Raw genomic sequence first — 21581 nt, 5'->3', positions numbered from 1 at the left:
AACTACTATTCCTCTCAGCACATTTACATGTTTGTGCTTTTGTGAGTGAAGCTCTGTTTATTAGTGTATAGTTTGAAAAGGGAAAATAAATAGCTGTAGAACAGTTTAGATATGATTTATCGTAATTAACTATTATTCCTCTCAATACATGTGTGTGTGTTTACTGAAAAGCAGTGACAAATAGATGTAGTGTTTTAGAAGTGTAAATCATCATTTACATTTATTTCAACCGTATAACTATGGCTTGCATTTGTGTGGCTCTGTTGGAGATGGAAAGTATCTAATATCTAAGGCACACGGCTTAACAGCTTAAGAGTGCTTTTCATCTCAGCCAAACAAGTATTAGCTCGATACAGAGTCATGTGTTGGGTAGAAATAGTAAATTGTGTCATGTATTGCTAATACATAATATGATATCATATACAGGGAACAATAAATAGAACATGTTTCCATAGAGCAGAGTTAGTTGTATCAGTTGCAAATGTATGTAAAAGTGTTTAGATTTGAGTGTTTTGTTGTTTGTTGTTTTTTTCCCTCTGTCCCTGCTCTTGCCCTCTAGCTGCTGGCTGTCTCTGAAGAACAATGCTATATGGGCGTTCGTGGCTCCCGCTCTGTTTGTCATTATGGTAAGTATGAGTTCAGTCTTATATTCATACGCTCATTACATGGCATTTAGCAGACGCTCTTATCCAGAACAATGTACAACGAGTGCAAAAGTCAGGTACACAAAGTGCTGAACTTCTGGGCAAAAAAGTTCTAGTGCCAACTGAACAAGTGACAGAAATACCTAGTGTGATATGCTCAGCCACTCAGCCCTTTATACACTGTGTGATCACGTGCGTTGTATAAGTGCTTTACATATTTACGTATTTACAATAAGTAAGGAGTAAAACACAATGGGGCATGCTGTTATAGGAAAATAGTCCACGGTGGGATGATGTGATACACGACACATAGTTACTGTTATCACCCTACAACATTCTCCATCGTAAAGCATTATATTTCTCTTATAATCAGGGCTTTGAACCGGTTCAAGGAACGAAAACGAAAACCGGGAACTTTTTCTATTTCACATGGAACAGAAACGAAACCAGAATCTTTATTATTTTTTATGTTCCGGAACAGAAACGCTTATTAAAAATAATGGTAACCGGTTAATACCGGCTTTTATTTCGTTCCTCAAAGTTTCCGTAGCCTACAAATAAAAAAAGCCATTCTTCTCCTGCGCAAGTTTCTATGACCCGCTGGGGTTCACTTCCTGTGTGACGTTCGCTGACTGAATGTAGAGAGCGGGAGGGTGGACTACTATCACGTCTCCACATCTTAAATAAGAGGTAAATATTGCAGTCTATCGTTATTCAAAAACGTCAATTTCAAACACGATATCAATATATTTGTCCACGTTAATGAGAGGCTCGTGAACATTAAATGACGTTAACCTCTGTTAGCCTATCAATGCATAGGGCCTGACTAGCCTTTGGTAACACACTAAACAAATTTCCTTTCATTTTTGGCACTTTTTCTGTTTGTGTAGATGGGAAGACATACTGAGAATCCAAATCACCAACATTTGAAATAATAATTGTTTTGAATTATTTCTTGTCTTATTTAATGAAGGTTGTAATAGAATTAGCCTACATTTGGCTTAAGCTGGATGAGACAGAGACATAATTTTATAGCCATTTGTTAAACAGCTGACAGGGAACGTAATTAACCGTTCCGGGAACGAAATTTTTTTGTTCTAACCGGTTCGGGAACGTCTATTTAATGGTGGAACCCAAAACCGGAAACGTTAAAATTCCGTTTCTGTTCGGAACGAACCAATAGGAAAAAAATTCTGGTTCAAAGCCCTGCTTATAAGTCACCAAGGATTACCATTTTATATTTATAAACAATACATTGTGCTTTTTAACCTTTTATAGTTGCATTTGTAATGTTGTGGAACATCAAGTTAGTTCTGTTATCACTTACTAGCAGCTGTAGGTCTTTCTCGCACTCACTTACTCAAAGACAAAAAAAAACATGACCGAAAACATACTGACTGTTACAATGGACTGACACGGGATGCAGATTCCTTCCATAAATAAAGAATAACACGCTGACGGGGTGTGATGCGTCATTAAGCACAAGCCGATTGCTTGATTATTAGTATAAATATGGAGGTGATTTATAGGAAATCACGCACGCTGATTGGTCGAGAAATTCAGACTATTTCTCAATAATCACCTCGAGCGACTCAGCAAAATGTCTTCCAATCGCTTCGTCACCGTAAGTGAGGAAGAATTACAAACGATGAAAGAAAACACCGTTCCTAAAAGCACTAAAGGTGTTACGAAGTTTGGTCGAAAACTATTCAAAGGCAAGGTGGAACTGTGATTTATTTTATCGATTTCAAAACAAAGTATTTTATGTGAGTCGGCGTAGATAAGTGACACAAGTCTGCGTGCACCATTATCACATTTGCATGACGCTTTCAGCTAATAATTGTTAAATAAGAGCTCGATCTTGAGTGCTTCGTTCCACTTATACCACCGCGGTTTACCAACAATTACAATTTTTAAATTCTTAATGAATGACATTTTAGCGGTTTGTACAGTTGTTAAATTTCAAGGAGAACTGAAGGCAATTTTTTTATCATCAAAATTCTATTTATCTCATTTTATTAAATGTAGGAATGCATTTTTAAGAGCTATTTTGTCGCTGCTATAGCAAGTTATGAGTGTTTGAAATATGCTCTGTAATATATCAGTCCGTATGTCAAAGCAATGGCCATAAACGAGATTCGTTGAGACCTGTGCGAGACATCGTAGGACGGAAGTAAAACGTACAGCGGAAATCAAAGTGACCAACCCTGTGTCCAAAATCGCTCACTCGTTCACTACTCCCTACTCCCTATATAACACTGGCCACTAGGCGGTGTGTATGACTGGTAATTACTAACACTGGCCACTAGGCGGTGTGTATGACTGGTAATCACGAACACTGGCCACTAGGCGGTGTATTTTACTGGTAATTACTAACACTGGCCACTAGGCGGTGTGTTTGACCGGTAATCACTAACACTGGCCACTAGGCGGTGTATTTGACTGGTAATTACTAACACTGGCCACTAGGCGGTGTGTATGACTGGTAATCACTAACACTGGCCACTAGGCGGTGTGTATGACTGGTAATCACTAACACTGGCCACTAGGCGGTGTGTATGACTGGTAATCACGAACACTGGCCACTAGGCGGTGTCTATGACTGGTAATTACTAACACTGGCCACTAGGCGGTGTGTTTGACCGGTAATCACTAACACTGGCCACTAGGCGGTGTGTTTGACCGGTAATCACTAACACTGGCCACTAGGCGGTGTGTATGACTGGTAATCACTAACACTGGCCACTAGGCGGTGTGTATGACTGGTAATCACTAACACTGGCCACTAGGCGGTGTGTATGACTGGTAATTACTAACACTGGCCACTAGGCGGTGTGTATGACTGGTAATCACGAACACTGGCCACTAGGCGGTGTCTATGACTGGTAATCACTAACACTGGCCACTAGGCGGTGTGTATGACTGGTAATCACTAACACTGGCCACTGGGCGGTGTGTATGACTGGTAATCACGAACACTGGCCACTAGGCGGTGTATTTGACTGGTAATTACTAACACTGGCCACTAGGCGGTGTGTTTGACCGGTAATCACTAACACTGGCCACTAGGCGGTGTATTTGACCGGTAATCACGAACACTGGCCACTAGGCGGTGTATTTTACTGGTAATTACTAACACTGGCCACTAGGCGGTGTGTTTGACTGGTAATCACTAACACTGGCCACTAGGCGGTGTATTTGACTGGTAATTACTAACACTGGCCACTAGGCGGTGTGTATGACTGGTAATTACTAACACTGGCCACTAGGCGGTGTGTATGACTGGTAATCACTAACACTGGCCACTAGGCGGTGTGTATGACTGGTAATCACTAACACTGGCCACTAGGCGGTGTGTATGACTGGTAATCACGAACACTGGCCACTAGGCGGTGTATTTGACTGGTAATTACTAACACTGGCCACTAGGCGGTGTGTTTGACTGGTAATCACTAACACTGGCCACTAGGCGGTGTATTTGACCGGTAATTACTAACACTGGCCACTAGGCGGTGTGTATGACTGGTAATTACTAACACTGGCCACTAGGCGGTGTCTATGACTGGTAATCACTAACACTGGCCACTAGGCGGTGTATTTGACCGGTAATTACTAACACTGGCCACTAGGCGGTGTGTTTGACTGGTAATCACTAACACTGGCCACTAGGCGGTGTGTATGACTGGTAATCACGAACACTGGCCACTAGGCGGTGTATTTGACTGGTAATTACTAACACTGGCCACTAGGCGGTGTGTATGACTGGTAATCACTAACACTGGCCACTAGGCGGTGTATTTGACCGGTAATTACTAACACTGGCCACTAGGCGGTGTATTTGACTGGTAATTACTAACACTGGCCACTAGGCGGTGTGTTTGACTGGTAATCACTAACACTGGCCACTAGGCGGTGTATTTGACCGGTAATTACTAACACTGGCCACTAGGCGGTGTATTTGACCGGTAATTACTAACACTGGCCACTAGGCGGTGTGTATGACTGGTAATCACTAACACTGGCCACTAGGCGGTGTGTATGACTGGTAATTACTAACACTGGCCACTAGGCGGTGTGTATGACTGGTAATCACGAACACTGGCCACTAGGCGGTGTCTATGACTGGTAATTACTAACACTGGCCACTAGGCGGTGTGTATGACTGGTAATCACTAACACTGGCCACTAGGCGGTGTGTATGACTGGTAATCACTAACACTGGCCACTAGGCGGTGTCTATGACTGGTAATCACTAACACTGGCCACTAGGCGGTGTGTATGTCTGGTAATTACTAACACTGGCCACTAGGTGGTGTGTATGACTGGTGGTACATGTACATGGACAAACCACAAAAAATTGACTCGATGGGTTTACCATTTTTTCTTAGGTATGGCGCTCCGCTGGAGCTCGGCTATTAACACACCATAGCCACCGACAGTCATTAATGCATTAATTGGCTCTGTAGCAACTATCAGTCAAATGCAAGATTTTTTTTTTTTAGTTCCAAGCTTGAAATCATTATAAAATGAAACTGATCTATGTTTCAGGTGAACATTGGTATCCTCATTGCTGTGACGAGGATCATCTCCAGAATCAGTGCAGAGAACTACAAAGTGCAAGGAGATGCTAACTCGGTCAAGTGAGTGTCCATTGTCTTCAGACACTAGAGAAAATATTTTGCTCTCTGTGATGGTTCAAGTACTCTCGCTGGCCGTGCTGTGAAAATTGTGCATGCAGACACTCATCTAAGTTTCCAAATCAGTCACTGCTCATCTCATCTCATTATCTCTAACCGCTTTATCCTGTTCTACAGGGTCGCAGGCAAGCTGGAGCCTATCCCAGCTGTCAGTCACTGCTTAACTCTTGAATATTTTCTATCATGAATACTATCATTAAAAAGCTTATCTCTGCTTTCCAAAGAAATTTATCTCAGTAAGATCTGTTCAGTACTTTCGGAGTAACGGCAGGTTGAAGTTGGTCCAACAGAGTTCACTCTCTGCTCACGTGATGTCGGGAAACTGCCGGTGCTTTTTGAGTCACGGGAAAGCAGTCAGGCTCTCAATCTCTCTCTCTCTCTCTCTCTCTTGCTTCTGATCAGTTTCTGACTGGATTAGTCGTGAATATCAATCAGATAACTTTTACAGGGATGTTCTCTCGCTTGCACTGTTTCTGATGAAGGATTCAGCAAAATTTTCCATCAGCTAGTTTTGATGTTATGATTCACTGGAGACTCTGAAGTCAGTTTTCATAGCTTTACCTACTTATTTTTTCAAATCAAACTGATTCTTGTAAATAAATAGCTATTTTAGAATATAACGAGTTGTTTTGATGAAAAATATTGAGATCTTAGTGGTCGGAATGAGATTTTATAAAAACGGAAGTCAGAAATGCGAGTGTCAATTTCAATTCTGTTAATTGGAATTGTTTATTGGATGTGGATCAGACCGTTTTTTCGAGGTTCGCCTTGAAAGCTGTGAATATTGTCATTTATATTCTTTAATATAAACACTAATGGCCCTTTTCCACTACCCTTTTTCAGCTCACTTCAGCCCGACACGGCTCGCATTTCGACTACCTTAGAGCAGCACGACTCAGCTCGCTTCAGCCCTACTCGGCACCCAAAACTCGCACGGTTTTGGAGTAGGGCTGAAGCAAGCCAAACCGAGCCGAGTGGGGCTAGGAGCGTGAGGAGACACTCCCCTGTGCACTGATTGGTGAGGAGGAGTGTCCTCACACGCCCCGCGAGCACGCTGGGATCTGTAAACACCGTAAACCTGGAAGAAGAAGAATTACGAGAATTTCTGAAGCCTTATGCGCCTCGCCTCATCTATACGCTCTTGCCAGTATCTGTTGGCGTTGTCGGTGACAACAAGCCACAGCACCAAGACCAGCAACACTAACGACTCCATGTCCTCCATGTTTATTGTTTACTATTCGGGTCGTGAGACTACCGCTTAAAAGGTCACTGATGTCACTGTTTGCGCCGCCTAACGACATCACGTGACGTCCACCCACTTTCGCTAACTCCACCCAATGTGTCCACCCACTTCCAGCCAGCACGGTTCAGCGCGGTTGTAGTCGAAATGCAACTCCAACAGCCCCACTCAGCTCGACTCAGCCCAACTCAGCACCGCACGGCTCACCCCAACTCAGCCGCATTGGTAGTGGAAAAGCGGCATAATAGGCCCTACGTTTGAGAAATGCAAAGGCCTACAGAGCACAAGGAGGGTATTAGAAATAATCTTCTGTTACTTTTTTTTATTGAATATACCGATTTAACATTTTTACCTAATTAGCACATCCATCCATTATCTGTAGCCGCTTATCCTGTGCAGGGTCGCAGGCAAGCTGGAGACTATCCCAGCTGACTATGGATGAGAGACGGGGTACACCCTGGACAAGCCGCAGGGCTAACACATAGAGACAAACAACCATTCACACTCACATTCACACCCACAGACAGAACATGCAACAAGGCCCTCGTCGGCTGCTGGGCTCAAACCCAAGACCTTCTTGCTGCGAGGCGACAGTGCTAACAACTACACCACTGTGCCAGCCCTGATTAGCATAATTAATACGAATTAAATACTAATTTGCATAGTATATTTGACTCATTTTTCAAACTTTGTATTCGGTATACTCCAATCTGTGTGCTGCCAATTTCCATGTAAATATCTTGAAAAATGTAAAAGTTATGAAGAAAAAAACATTTCATCTCATTCATTAATGAGGCCCATTTTGGACCATGTGACCCTCATACATAATATTACGGCAGTTTTCTAAAAAATTCAGCCGTTTTTTTTAATCTTTTGATTTTTAATATCTCAAGAACAGATAAACATATTTTAATTCTGTAAAAAGTATTTTCTGCATTCAATTCTGAATTCAGTGATTCAAGCAATTTGAATTGAATGTAAATTTTCACCTGATATGCCTAGTTGAAGGACATCAAACATACAGCAATCATATTTACGAAATGGCAAAACATAACATGTGCTCATATGCATGCAGGTGTATAAATTGGCCAGGTGATTCACAGAAGTGTAAATGATTGTGTGAATCGTGTTACATGTAAAGTAAAGAGATGAAACAATATATTAATTTTTAATTTGTTCAGATTTGTATAAAATTCCTTTTGACAGTTGTTCTGTTTATAAGGTACACCATAACAAACTTTTTAATCATGAGTGTTTTTTCGCAGGTTTTGTCAGGTTTACACGTTATTTCATGCACGTGTAAGCCTTGAGTAAATCATGGCCTCATGCTGGCATTTTATACTGTCAGTTTTTTATACATTGAAACAACTAATATTTCCCAAACCAGAAGTTAGTTTGATTAGTTATACAACCCCGATTCCGAAAAAGTTGGGACAAAGTACAAATTGTAAATAAAAACGGAATGCAATGATGTGGAAGTTTCAAAATTCCATATTTTATTCAGAATAGAACATAGATGACATATCAAATGTTTAAACTGAGAAAATGTATCATTTAAAGAGAAAAATTAGGTGATTTTAAATTTCATGACAACACGTCTCAAAAAAGTTGGGACAAGGCCATGTTTCCCACTGTGAGACATCCGCTTTTCTCTTTACAACAGTCTGTAAACGTCTGGGGACTGAGGAGACAAGTTGCTCAAGTTTAGGGATAGGAATGTTAACCCATTCTTGTCTAATGTAGGATTCTAGTTGTTCAACTGTCTTAGGTCTTTTTTGTCGTATCTTCCGTTTTATGATGCGCCAAACGTTTTCTATGGGTGAAAGATCTGGACTGCAGGCTGGCCAGTTCAGTACCCGGACCCTTCTTCTACGCAGCCATGAGGCTGTAATTGATGCAGTATGTGGTTTGGCATTGTCATGTTGGAAAATGCAAGGTCTTCCCTGAAAGAGACGTCATCTGGATGGGAGCATATGTTGCTCTAGAACCTGGATATACCTTTCAGCATTGATGGTGTCTTTCCAGATGTGTAAGCTGCCCATGCCACACGCACTAATGCAACCCCATACCATCAGAGATGCAGGCTTTTGAACTGAGCACTGATAACAACTCGGGTCGTCCTTCTCCTCTTTAGCCCGAATGACACGGCGTCCCTGATTTCCATAAAGAACTTCAAATTTTGATTCGTCTGACCACAGAACAGTTTTCCACTTTGCCATAGTCCATTTTAAATGAGCCTTGGCCCAGAGAAGACGTCTGCGCTTCTGGATCATGTTTAGATACGGCTTCTTCTTTGAACTATAGAGTTTTAGCTGGCAACGGCGGATGGCACGGTGAATTGTGTTCACAGATAATGTTCTCTGGAAATATTACTGAGCCCATTTTGTGATTTCCAATACAGAAGCATGCCTGTATGTGATGCAGTGCCGTCTAAGGGCCCGAAGATCACGGGCACCCAGTATGGTTTTCCGGCCTTGACCCTTACGCACAGAGATTCTTCCAGATTCTCTGAATCTTTTGATGATATTATGCACTGCAGATGATGATATGTTCAAACTCTTTGCAATTTTACACTGTCGAACTCCTTTCTGATATTGCTCCACTATTTGTCGGCGCAGAATTAGGGGGATTGGTGATCCTCTTCCCATCTTTACTTCTGAGAGCCGTTGCCACTCCAAGATGCTCTTTTTATACCCAGTCATGTTAATGACCTATTGCCAATTGACCTAATGAGTTGCAATTTGGTCCTCCAGCTGTTCCTTTTTTGTACCTTTAACTTTTCCAGCCTCTTATTGCCCCTGTCCCAACTTTTTTGAGATGTGTTGCTGTCATGAAATTTCAAATGAGCCAATATTTGGCATGAAATTTCAAAATGTCTCACTTTCGACATCTGATATGTTGTCTATGTTCTATTGTGAATACAGTATCGGTTTTTGAGATTTGTAAATTATTGCATTCCGTTTTTATTTACAATTTGTACTTTGTCCCAACTTTTTTGGAATCGGGGTTGTACTTTTAAAAATCAGAGGCTCTCAAAACTCTCTGTTCATGAGATATCACATCCATGACATTAAGAAACAGTTATTCTACAAAATCGAGTCGTGCATGAGCTGATAGCCGACGAGGCGCGTAGCACCGAGTCGTCTATCAGCCAGCCATGTATGATGAAATTGAGTGGAATAACTGTTTTATTCTATCCACATTCACTGGATTTTGAGGATCTGGGCTATTTTTATTTTTTGCAAACTCGATAAATAAAAACTTTATACAAAACGTCCAACATAATTTCCGCTTAGGTAATTAGGACTTCTTAGAAACCCATCGATGGCTGCACGAATTGACTTTAGTGTTGTTTTTTTTGGAGAAAGTGCCGTCTTGCTGTCGTGCCAAAGTATAAAATGGCTTTAGACACTTATTTAATTCTTCCTTGGACATTTCAGTTCTGTAATTTTCAAACTTCTTTGAGCTTTTGAACCAGTCTAAAAACATTCGACAAATTTTAATGCTTAAAGATGAAGAATGTAAGCAAACCGGCGAAATGACAGGAGCAATTTGTGAAAAATGCTGTAATAATAATAATAATAATAATAGTTCTTGAAAAATAAAATAAACAAAGATGCGTTCTTACTATCATACTTTCATTCCATATTTTGTTGCTTCTTTGTATTTTTTGGGGTTTTGTTTTCAGGTAGAGTTTTTATTTCGTCCCCGGTTGGTTCAGCAACACGCGCCGCCATTTTGTTTTTCTCTACTCACAGTATATGAGCTGATATCCTAGCAGGAGAGTCACCAATCGGAGCACGCGATTGCTCATATCCAGTGAATGTGGATAGAATAATATTAACTCTTTTATATATGGTTAATGTGGAAATTAGCATCTTAGCTGTGAACTCCGTCAGTATGTGTTTAAATGTGTCACGTCTATAATGCTAGAATCGCTTTTCAAGAATTACATGAACAAGGATGTAGATTTAACTTCTCTCACTGTGTGTGTGTGTGTGTGTGTGTGTGCGTGCGCGTAGACTCACTGCTAAAGCAGTAGCAGTCCTCTTGCCTATCCTGGGCATCTCGTGGATCTTTGGCGTTTTGGCTGTGAACGACCAATCCCTCCTCTTCCAGTACATGTTTGCAGCTTTCAACTCTCTGCAGGTCTCTTTGCACTTTTCACACCATTACACTAATGACCAAAAAAGAGCCGCATGATATTTATGTGTCCTGCTGAATTATTACAGTGATCACACTCAGTAATGTGTTTTTCGCAGCTTATCAAAATAGTTTCAGAATCATTTGGATGGAAATGACCGCAGGAATGTTTAGCATACAATTATCCTCTTATTTATCTTCTCATCTCTTTTGTTTTTGCGTTCTCGCAGGGCTTCTTCATCTTCCTCTTCCACTGTCTGCTAAACTCAGAGGTGAGACTTGAACTGTTTGCGCAGCTGTAAGTCAGGTCATAGCTGCACTGATGATTTGGGAATAGATGAAGCGTAGGTGTGGTGTGGACAACATTTAATATGTTGTATTTAGTGTAGAGTGTCATAGTGACACCCGGTGGTGAAGCTTTTGCTGCAAAAATAATTAAATGATTTATTAATTTAGCTCAGCACCGTAAACGTCTCATAAAAAGGAATAACGCATTGATTTTAAGTTGTACTTATCTCTCTCATAGATTTATAGAAAGATATTTATATTTATTAATTTATTCAAATGCTTTAAAAGAGTCCAATAGTGTCAAAAGCCTTTTTATGCAGTAAACTTACTATCAAAAGTAATTATATGTGCAATGATGTAACAGTTTTGTCACAAATTCATAATTATGATCCATACAGGACACTTTGTCGATAGAATAAAAACCATACAGTATGTTCTATTCATTCATTTGGTTTGATAGCATGCAATATTGTTAGCATATCGCTTATCCTACGTGTATTACTGTACATCACTCTCCCCAATGGAGAATCAGAGTTGAATATGGTTTACGATATTGCACAGTTGTCAAGACAACATGAAGTCACACGTCAGAGACGCTCGTGAGTGAGCGTCTGGGATAATTTATAAACAAACAGGTTTGCTTTGTTAAATACGGACGACTTTAAGAGAATTTTGAAAGAGAAAGACGCGTTGAACACCCGAAAGGAATGTACAGTATATGTGTAAATATATTCCATTGAGCATCTCGTCTTTGACTCGTTCAATATCATGCTAGCTGAATGGAATATACCTGATATACCACGAAAAAAAGCCAGCCAATATTTTTTAAATTTGTCATTTTTTTTAAACCCGGATTTCATGCGTATCCTCGAGTGAAATGTAAGTCTGGTGCTTAACTTGTGTAGCTATAATTTAGACATAGAAACCTTCTCATAACGAAATGTTTAAAAATGCAGTGAGAGTTTAAAAATTTGTTTTGGCACTCTAAGGGCCCGTTTACACGAGGGCGCTGTCTGCTTATCGGGGTTGTACTTTTAAAAATCAGAGGCTCTCAAAACTCTCTGTTCATGAGATGATATCACATCCATGACATTAAGAAACAGTTATTCTACAAAATCGAGTCGTGCATGAGCTGATAGCCGACGAGGCGCGTTGCACCGAGTCGTCTATCAGCCAGCCATGTATGATGAAATTGAGTGGAATAACTGTTTTATTCTATCCACATTCACTGGATTTTGAGGATCTGGGCTATTTTTATTTTTTGCAAACTCGATAAATAAAAACTTTATACAAAACGTCCAACATAATTTCCGCTTAGGTAATTAGGACTTCTTAGAAACCCATCGATGGCTGCACGAATTGACTTTAGTGTTGTTTTTTTTGGAGAAAGTGCCGTCTTGCTGTCGTGCCAAAGTATAAAATGGCTTTAGACACTTATTTAATTCTTCCTTGGACATTTCAGTTCTGTAATTTTCAAACTTCTTTGAGCTTTTGAACCAGTCTAAAAACATTCAACGATGGTAAAAACGACTAAATATTTTATCGGAAGTGCCTTTCGTCTACACGGGGACGGCGTTTTCGAGGCTGAAAAACGGAAAAAATTGAAAACGCCTTCCAGAGTGGATAAGTTAAAAACAGCCCCCGTTGCATATCCGTCTAAACTACCCAATACGCGAAACTCTGCTCGGATCTGCTCACGTCGGGTACGCGTTTACGTCATAGTAAGAGCATGTGTGGCAACGGGGGCGTGGTCAAGCACCGGTCTGTGACAGGAGGGTGGAGTCAGGGAAGGTAAGTGGCAGAATCACTACACCTGATGTCAATTAACCTGTGTTTGTGTGTCTTCCCAGTGACCGCGCCCTATTTAAAGAGGGAGAGCAGAGAAGCTCATCCCCAAGCTAGACGCCAGTTGCGTGTGTGTCTGTTGGTTTAAAAATATTGTTAGACTGAAAAGTGTGGCAATAAAGCCTATTTGTAAACCTGATCTCTGTCCTGCCGTCCTCTGTGCTCCACCCACTCATATAGAACGGCTACAGCATGTCTGATTACATCGATCCAACGGACCTTCAAGCTGCTCTGGCAACCTCACGAGTAGCCATAGGCAGAGTAGTCAAAGTTTTCGTGGCACAGATGTGCAGATCAGACAAGACGGAAGACGTTGCGCATGCGTGCAGACATAGCGGAGGTCTTTCACAGCACCACTAAGCCGCCTGGCATGCACATCCAATTGAATTCCACACATTTATGCGTCACCGTATAGACGCAGATTTCCTCCTTGAAAACGGTCGTGCAGACGCAGAAAAAAGTGAGAACGAAAACGGACTTTTGCGTTTTTGTTTCAGACCGTCCCCGTGTAAAGTGGGCCTAACTGATGATCTGTACAGTAAATGAGCTGTAAGAGATGTCGATATGCAAACCATGATGGCATTGTACCATTATAAATACGCGAATTATACTACTCTTGATTGCAGTTGAATCTAATTATGCAGTTGTAATTGTAGCTCATCTAATTAGGATCTCATGATGGCACTTGCTAATGATTTCTTTCGACAGAAAAATAGCTCCATTTTCTCAGGCAGTCCTGGGATTTGATGTCAGTCTTCCGATTACTACTTCAGAAACTTTTAAGCATTAAACAAAATCAGTTAGAAACTTCTGAAACGATGATACAGCATTACTCGTACACTTATTGTATTTCTCATTTTTAAGCAACACGGATGTTGTAAATGTTGATCATTAATCATACTTTATTTCCTTTCCTCAGGTCAGGGCTGCTTTCAAGCACAAGACCAAAGTGTGGTCTCTGACCAGCAGCTCAATCCGCAACATCAACGTTAAGCCTTTCAATTCAGACATTGTGAGTACAACTCTTTAAATAGCCGTTTATAAATAAACCCTTTATCTGCCATTTTACCTTTTATGAAATATCTTTCATGACTAAATCTGTTCAGGGAGTTGATTACATTTTAAATTACTGTGCATTTCGATATTCAAGAGCAACATAGAAAAAATATGATCTGCGTATTTTTAAATATCAAATTTAGTCAGATGTGAAACTTGTGCGATAAAATTAATCGTCGAACATCTGCGTTAGTTTTTTACATTTCCTATTCTAGCATTTCTTATTCTAACATGTCTATCATTATATTAAGGTGTTGTATTCAGGGCTTTGAACCGGTTCAAGGAACGAAAACGAAAACCGGGAACTTTTTCTATTTCACATGGAACAGAAACGAAACCAGAAACTTTATTATTTTTTATGTTCCGGAACAGAAACGCTTATTAAAAATAATGGTGACCGGTTAATACCAGTTTTTATTTCGTTCCTCAAAGTTTCCGTAGCCTACAAATAAAAAAGTCATTCTTCTCCTGCGCAAGTTTCTATGACCCGCTGGGGTTCACTTCCTGTGTGACGTTCGCTGATTGAATGGAGAGAGCGGGAAGGTGGACTACTATCATGTCTCCACGTGATGATAAGTGAGTAAGTGCATTACTGAGTGTCTGAGCAAAGAAGAGCCTGAACGATGCAACCTCCCTATTGGCTGTTTGTAAAAATGTATCAGTTGTTGCCCTTCCCACGGGAATCATCGCGGGCTCGAGAGACGAGACCTGACGAGTTAGTTCGTTGGTAGCAGAACAAAATGTCTGGACACAAATCGGGTTTTCAGAAAAGGAAAGAAAATAAACGCAGGGTCGAAAATACAAAAAAGGAGGCAGAAAATGCAAAACGAGTTTTAAGGTAGGACAAATGGTTACTTTTCTGAGGCAGCCCGCCGTGGCTGCAGGCTTTCAGTTGTGTCATTGAATGGTTACTTTTCTGAGGCAGCCCGCCGTGGCTGCCTGCAGGCTTATTGATTATAGCCCATTTAGTTAAAATAGTTGATATAAAATGTTTATAGTTATAGTTATGTGATGGTTGTCCTGATTTAGACTGGTGTTTTTTTTTTTTTTTGGGGGGGGGGGTTGCGCGATGTTGCACCCGGGTCCAGATTAGGGCAGAACCGGCCCTGGCTACATTTCAGGTGTAGTTTGTTTTATGTATGTATGTACTTGCATAGATGTGTACTTGGTCTTCCAATATGGCGCCTAACAAAATCTCGCGGCGCGGTGACGTCATGCGGTAGCCCTCTATAGGGCCTGACTAGCCTTTGGTAACACACTAAACGAATTATCTTTCATTTTTGGCACTTTTTCTGTTTGTGTAGATGGGAAGACATACTGAGAATCCAGATCGCCAACATTTGAAATAATAATTGTTTTGAATTATTTCTTGTCTTATTTAATGAAGGTTGTAATAGAATTAGCCTACATTTGGCTTAAGCTGGATGAGACAGAGACATAATTTTATAGCCATTTGTTAAGCAGCTGACAGGGAACGTAATTAACCGTTCCGGGAACGAAATTTTTTTGTTCTAACCGGTTCGGGAACATCTATTTAATGGTGGAACCCAAAACCGGAAATGTTAAAATTCCGTTTCTGTTCGGAACGAACCAATAGGAAAAAAATTCTGGTTCGAAGCCCTGGTTGTATTAGATGTATTGTTTACGGAAGCCGCGAGAGGCCCTTCATATAATCCTTTTTTTTAATTCACCTTGTTATCCCGAGATAACGACATAATTAATTCAGGATCTTGAGAAAACACAACAACTAATTCGAGATCTCGAGAAAACAAAACCGTTATTCCGAGATCTCGAGAAAACAAAATTATTCCGTGATCTCGAGAAAACAAAACAATTATTTCATGATCTCGAGAAAACAGCTGAGAAATGGTTCATTCAGGTGCACCAAGAGACTTGTGATATGCTGACTTTGGGGCTATTTCTCATTCTGTATAGACGCAACTTTGGTCATTAAAATGTCTGGAATAATCGATCACCTAATAAGGCAATATTTTGATCAGGGGTTGACACAGGGAGAGATTGCATTTAGTCTTTTAATAAGGGATAATTTCAAAATTAGTCCGCGGCACCTCCGCAGAAGACTGGCCCGGCTTCGTCTCTACCGACAGAGATACAGTGATCCAGCTGAGATCATGAAATAATTGTTTTGTTTTCTCGAGATCTCAAATTAGTTGTGTTGTTTTCTCGAGATCCTGAATTAATGATGTCATTATCTCGGGATAACAAGGTGAATAAAAAAGATTATATGAAGGGCCTCTCACGGCTTCCGTAATTGTTAGATGCAGTAGACTAATCATTTTATAGTGCTGGCTGTATGTTATATTTCAGGTTTGTTACATATTCATGCACTTGTTGTTACAACCCCGATTCCAAAAAAGTTGGGACAAAGTACAAATTGTAAATAAAAACGTTCTCCTGTCAGCACACTGGCAGTCAGGCAGTTTTCATTCAGGAGAACATCTTCAGGGCAGATGAGTTTTGGTAACATGACAAGCTGCGGGTTTTTTTTTATTTTTTATTCTTATTAATTACAAGAGTGAAAGAAAGAGAAACTGATGAAGGAACAGCTGGGTATAAGTGATAAAAGGAACAAACTGGTGTCCTGGACATTGCATAGCATTAATTATTCTATCTGCATTCACTGGATATGAGCAGTCGCGCGCTCTGATTGGCTACTCTACTACTAGGCTATCAGCTCATATACGGTGAGTAGAGAAAAACAAAACGGCGGAGCATTTTGCGGAACCAACCAAGGACGAAATAAAAACTCTACTCGAAATCAAAACCCCCAAAAATACAAAAAAAGCAACAAAATATGGAATGAAAGTATTTGATCATAAGAACATTTTTTTCAAGAATTATTATTATTATTATTATTATTATTATTATTGTAGCATTTTTCACAAATTGCTCCTGTCATTTCGCCAGTTTGTTTACATTCTAAGTGGAAATTATTTTGTCGGATGTTTTGTATGAAGTTTTTATTGATTGAATTTGCAAAAATTAAAAATAAAAATGCTCTGTTTCTCAAAATCCAGTGAATGTGGATAGAATAAAACGGTTATTCCCACTCAATCTCGTCGTACACGGCTTATATTGCCTCATCAGCTATCAGCTCATGCATGACTCGATTTTGTGGAATAACTGTTTAAATGTAAATATAATATAATGGTTAAATTGTTGTATTATGAGAAGAATAAAACACTTTGGGAAGTAATAATCACATTACCATTGTCATGTATTACTTTCCTATAAGAGCACGTCCACAAATGTTTTATTTCTTACATGACTAGAGACCTGTGCAGGTCTGAGCTCAGCCTTTGTCTGATTAGAGAAAAAAAAAGATAGAAAAAAATAGCCCGCTCAGAAATACAGTAACGCCAGGATTCGAACCGACGTTGCAAAATCTGCTCCTTTTCTGGACAGTGCTGTTTAACCACGCTGCCATGGAGCGTTACATCATGAGCTAAGGTTATGTAACATGGCACTTACAGTTAGGTCCATATATATTTGGACACTGACACAAATTTTGTTTTTTTACCTGTTTACTGAAACATATTCAAGTTATAGTTATATAATGGACATGGACATAAAGTCCAGACTTTCAGCTTTCATTTGAGGGTATCCACATTAAAACTGGATGAAGGGTTTAGGAGTTTCAGCTCCTTAACATGTACCACCCTGTTTTTAAAGGGATCAAAAGTAATTGGACAGTTGACTCAAAGGCTATTTCATGGGCAGGTGTGGGCAATTCCTTCGTTATGTCATTCTCAATTAAGCAGATAAAAGGCCTGGAGTTGATTTGAGGTGTGGTGCTTGCATTTGGAAAATTTTGCTGTGAAGAAAACATGCGGTCAAAGGAGCTCTCCATGCAGGTGAAACAAGCCATCCTTAAGCTGCGAAAACAGAAAAAACCCATCCGAGAAATTGCTACAATATTAGGAGTGGCAAAATCTACAGTTTGGTACATCCTGAGAAAGAAAGAAAGAAAGAAAGAAAGAAAGAAAGAAAGCACTGGTGAACTCATCAATGCAAAAAGACCTGGACGCCCACAGAAGACAACAGTGGTGGATGATCGCAGAATAATTTCCATGGTGAAGAGAAACCCCTTCACAACAGCCAACCAAGTGAACAACACTCTCCAGGAAGTAGGCGTATCAATATCCAAATCTACCATAAAGAGAAGACTGCATGACAGTAAATACAGAGGGATCACTGCACGGTGCAAGCCACTCATAAGCCTCAAGAATAAAAAGGCTAGATTGGACTTTGCTAAAAAACATCTAAAAAAGCCAGCACAGTTCTGGAAGAACATTCTTTGGACAGATGAAACCAAGATCAACCTCTACCAGAATGATGGAAAGAAAAAAGTATGGCGAAGGCGTGGTACAGCTCATGATCCAAAGCATACCACATCATCTGTAAAACACGGCGGAGGCAGTGTGATGGCTTGGGCATGCATGGCTGCCAGTGGCACTGGGTCACTAGTGTTTATTGATGATGTGACACAGGACAGAAGCAGCCGGATGAATTCTGAGGTATTCAGAGACATACTGTGTGCTCAAATCCAGCCAAATGCAGCCAAACTGATTGGTCGGCGTTTCATAATACAGATGGACAATGACCCAAAACATAAAGCCAAAGCAACCCAGGAGTTTATTAAAGCAAAGAAGTGGAATATTCTTGAATGGCCAAGTCAGTCACCTGATCTCAACCCAACTGAGCATGCATTTCACTTGTTAAAGACTAAACTTCAGACAGAAAGGCCCACAAACAAACAGCAACTGAAAACCGCTGCAGTAAAGGCCTGGCAGAGCATTAAAAAGGAGGAAACACAGCGTCTGGTGATGTCCATGAGTTCAAGACTTCAGGCAGTCATTGCCAACAAAGGGTTTTCAACCAAGTATTAGAAATGAACATTTTATTTACAGTTATTTAATTTGTCCAATTACTTTTGAGCCCCTGAAATGAAGGGATTGTGTTTGAAAAAATGCTTTAGTTCCTCACATTTTTATGCAATCATTTTGTTCAACTCACTGAATTAAAGCTGAAAGTCTGAACTTCAACTGCATCTGAATTGTTTTGTTCACAATTCATTGTGGTAATGTACAGAACCAAAATTAGAAAAATGTTGTCTCTGTCCAAATATTTATGGACCTAACTGTATATAGTCAGTATGCAGTGGCACCACACTGCAACTATGGAATCGCCACCTGAGGCTGGCACGCCAATTGCATTCTTAAACTCGGTTAAACATGCGCACACAGACAGGCGCCAAAGGCTGAGCCAATAAAGCGTATGAGGTGAAGCAGACTGATGTGTTGATTGTGACTGTGGTTTTCTCTCTGACAGATGAACGGTAACAGAGGAGGCGTGAGCCCGACAAGGATGAACACGTGGGACAAAAGCACCAACTCAGCTAATCGTATTGACCTGTCAGCGCTCTAAGAGTCAACAAACAATGGCTACTGAACACAAAAGATCCACAAACGGACAACGAAAGTCGTACTTCTCCTCAGGCCGATGTCGCTACCGTTCCTTTTCACGACGACTCAGAGGTTTTATGACGTTCTCACGCAACCGGGTGAAGAAAAGACTCTGGTTAGTTGTAGACTTTTCCTGACGTCACTCTTTCTCACTGACACCACTCACTTTATGAAGACAAACAAGAGCTCAGAGCCATAAAAAAGTCACAGATGAAAACACAAGACTCGTGTTGGATAACTATTCTCTGTCCAGTGTTCAACTACAAAGCGTCCTGCTCATAACTCCAGTCGCTGCTGCTGGATTCCACTGCTGTCTGTGACTTGACACTAAACTGTGACACGAGATGCGTCTCGCTCGGGACGAGGAGGTTTTTTTTTTTTTTTTCCATTGTGTGCCGATATACAGAGACCTGCTATTACAGCTCTCAGTCCTAGTCTGATTAGATGGAATGAAAATAAGGTCTGGGTTACATGTGAGCCAGGTAGTGCTTTCCATTTCAAAGGCACGTGAGCGTTTAGCTGGCGAGGTTTCACGACTGCAGCAAAAGACATTCCCAGAAGCGGAACCAAATACATTGCTTTGCTGTGTTGTCCTTGACGGTGTCGTATTTCCTCAGAGATATCGTGCTGTATGTACAGTATGTTGTTCTCTTCCTATAGACGCACTGCGTAAACTGTAAATTATTGTCTTTCACAAATATCTACTGTTTCATGTCGACACGATGGTTTCCAATGTCTTCATCACCCCAAAAGTCATTTTGACATGACAGAGTGAAGGAAATTTTACACTCTTTAACTTCTTTGTCTAAGCTCTGAGGTGTTCAACTTTGTGACCAATATAATAACTCTTGGCATAGCAGAACAGGTTGACGTTTTGTCGACACGGGCTCGCTCTGAATTTGGCCCATTGTAATTAGCAGAACAGAACCGAACCAACATGCCGGACGTTTCTGACTGCACTGTGCCAAGTGTATCTTGTATATTACCGTAACTGTTAAAATGGAGGTCAGGGTTTCTCGTTTTCCTATAAACTGTCATACTGTAGTTGTTGTCTTGTTCCATAAATATTTAAGGTATAATAATAATAATAATAATAATGTAATTGTGATGTACACCTTGAGGTCACCTTGTGTACACCAAAGGATATCTTTTTGACATCTTGCCTTTCTTTATTTTATTTGGTCATCATTTCCTGTCTAACACATTCTAGCTTTTAATATACATATGTAAGCCCTGTTTCTTCAGATGAAGTGCTCAGTGTAACGTGTTTGTTTTTTTCTCGACCCTTTAAACGGTTTATGCGTTCTCATTCCTTCTGTCCAACAACTGCCAAAACTGGAATGACACTGATAGCGATCACTCTGCTTTCTTTCCAGGTTTTTTTTTTTTTTAACAGGGACTGTCATTCGTTTCCATTATTTTGTCCAGCCTTATTATTAGTGAATCCCAAAGTAACTGCGTTACTTCTCGGTTATAGTCGACTGTGATTATTATGTGGCAGGGTCTGTGCATGGACACACACACATCAGATTCTGTCTGTAACGGAAAATATGTTTGAAGGGTTTTTTTTTAAGATGAGTTTTGAGGAAATTGTTGAATTTTTGGACTCTTGAACCAAAAAGAGACACCAATGCTGATGATGAGCTGTGCAAGGCGATGTTAAGCTGAACATTGTGTTTTTTGCAATTTATATTTTTTCTTATGAATAATAATGTGAGACTCTGTATTCTGTGAAGTGTTCTGTTCCTTGCTGCCAGTGTGGATGTCATTAGAAATGAAAAGTGGTGTCCCTTTCGGGTTCACGCGGCGTACGTCATGACAACGAAGGTGAGACTTGACTCTATTTATGCCGATGTAAAAATAAAACTGCATATACTGTTACTGTGATGGGATCTTTTTCTGTTGCGTGAGTGAACGGAATTTTATGGAGCAAAATACGATAACATGCAAGGACTTAGAGGTTGACTGTACAGCATGAAAGACTGTATACACGCTATTTCTCATCTCTTTCACGTCACAGAATTCATGCCAGTCTGAGGATTAAACTGATCTCACGAAGATATTGTATATGGAGCACTTGTATCAATTATAGAGTGTGAGGGTGAGTCAAATGAAAACCTCAATTCTTTCATGTCACAAAAGTGTATCGGGTTTAAAGTAGCAGTAGGAGGACAGTTGAGAC

The 21581-nt window shown here is 40.4% G+C and overlaps 1 protein-coding gene across 5 annotated transcripts in view; it reads left to right on the top strand.

The window, feature by feature from the left end:
- Positions 1-21280, top strand: part of adgrd1 (adhesion G protein-coupled receptor D1) — a 111470-nt gene extending 90190 nt beyond the window's left edge. For all 5 annotated transcript variants that reach the window (XM_060931272.1, XM_060931273.1, XM_060931271.1 and 2 more), the window contains 6 exons: positions 560-626; positions 5193-5284; positions 10604-10730; positions 10955-10996; positions 13777-13869; positions 19266-21280. In XM_060931272.1, the coding sequence (XP_060787255.1) occupies positions 560-626; positions 5193-5284; positions 10604-10730; positions 10955-10996; positions 13777-13869; positions 19266-19361 (517 nt within the window). In that variant the 3' untranslated portion in view covers positions 19362-21280. The remainder of the gene's footprint in view (positions 1-559; positions 627-5192; positions 5285-10603; positions 10731-10954; positions 10997-13776; positions 13870-19265) is intronic.
- The last annotated feature ends 301 nt before the right edge of the window (positions 21281-21581 follow it).

Source organism: Neoarius graeffei, chromosome 10, assembly GCF_027579695.1.
Source record: "Neoarius graeffei isolate fNeoGra1 chromosome 10, fNeoGra1.pri, whole genome shotgun sequence".
NCBI lineage: Eukaryota > Metazoa > Chordata > Actinopteri > Siluriformes > Ariidae > Neoarius > Neoarius graeffei.
The sequence above is the reverse complement of the archived record's forward strand: the minus strand, read 5'-3'. Positions and strand labels throughout refer to the sequence as shown.